This window comes from Arachis ipaensis, chromosome B04 (genome assembly GCF_000816755.2).
Source record: "Arachis ipaensis cultivar K30076 chromosome B04, Araip1.1, whole genome shotgun sequence".
In the NCBI taxonomy this organism is placed as follows: Eukaryota; Viridiplantae; Streptophyta; class Magnoliopsida; order Fabales; family Fabaceae; genus Arachis; species Arachis ipaensis.
In genome coordinates this window covers 4,820,410-4,821,638 of record NC_029788.2, presented here as the reverse complement: position 1 = coordinate 4,821,638, position 1,229 = coordinate 4,820,410, and the positions used below count along the sequence as shown (strand labels likewise).

General features: G+C 33.4%; 1 protein-coding gene across 1 annotated transcript in view; it reads left to right on the top strand.

Moving 5' to 3' along the window:
* Positions 202-1,229, top strand: part of LOC107638551 (gibberellin 2-beta-dioxygenase 8) — a gene marked incomplete at its 5' end in the record, with an annotated part of 4,008 nt that continues 2,980 nt past the window's right edge. The window contains 1 exon segment of the mRNA XM_016341883.1: positions 202-568. Coding sequence (XP_016197369.1) covers positions 202-568 — 367 coding nt within the window.

The following is a 1,229-nucleotide window of genomic DNA, read 5'->3' as shown; positions in this document are numbered from 1 at the left end:
TGCTCCTCCTCTATCGGAATCAAAACGTGCCTTCCCTTTCTACTCTCATTTCTCAACCTTATGAAAATGAAGAAATGATGAATACCATCTCCAAATAACAAACTATGAACAACTTAGAGTCTTACCCACCAATTCTTCGCAATTGCTGCCACCATTACCATCACCACCACCACGACTCGAATATTGACCTAATTGATGACTTGGCACAGGATTATTCGGATCCTGTGCCAGTCATAGATCTTGAACTTTTAGAACAAGAAAAGGAGAGGTTTGAGGATGCTTGCAAGGATTGGGGGTTGTTCCGTTTGGTCAACCATGGAATTCCGTTGACTTTGCTGAAGCAACTCCAAGAGGAAGCCAAAGAGCTATTTTCTATGTCCTATGAAACAAAGCATGCGACATGCACTGAAAGTCCTATCACATACTTTTGGGGTACCCCTGCCCTTACACCAACGGGTACTGCCCTATGTAGAGGCCCCAAAAATTTCAATTGGGTTGAAGGTCTTGATGTGCCTTTGGGTCAACTCTCTAAGTTCCAACCTCAACTTCCTACACTTGATTCCATCAGGTACGCACATAGTTTAATTATACAGAGATAACTTAGATTTAATTTAAAGATTTATTTTCCTGAAAAATGTTAAAATGATATTTTTATTTTTTTATTTATGCATCAGTGCATGTGCGTGTCCCTTTGTTTATTATTATTTTAATTTATTTTGGCCAATCTTGTTGTCTATTTTTTCTTGGACCGTGTGTGTCTGGAAATGACAAATGAGTCATGGCTGATTATCGGTGAGTTATCCTGTTCTTTCTGATCTTTTTGTCTAGAAAACTACTTTTAGTTACGATTTATTTTTTATTTTTAAATAAAAAATATTTAAAATATTTTATTAATAACAAATTTATCATATGTCTTTAAAAGGCATATATTAGCTAAACCTTAAAAATAAATTTGTATTCGAAAAAATAATTAATCAATGGCAATGCATGATTGAACGGTGATTAAATATTAATAGAGCAACCGATTAGTCATGCAGTCCCATGGGGATTAGTGACTAATCTACACATGACAATCCAGTTCCCTAATTAATTCGGGAGAACACCGTTAATTCACATTAATAAAACAAATGGAGTTTAAAATTATAAAGATGTCTTAAATTAGAATTTATTATATATCATATCTTAAATATATTTTTATAAATTGAATTAGAATAATTTGATTTAACTAT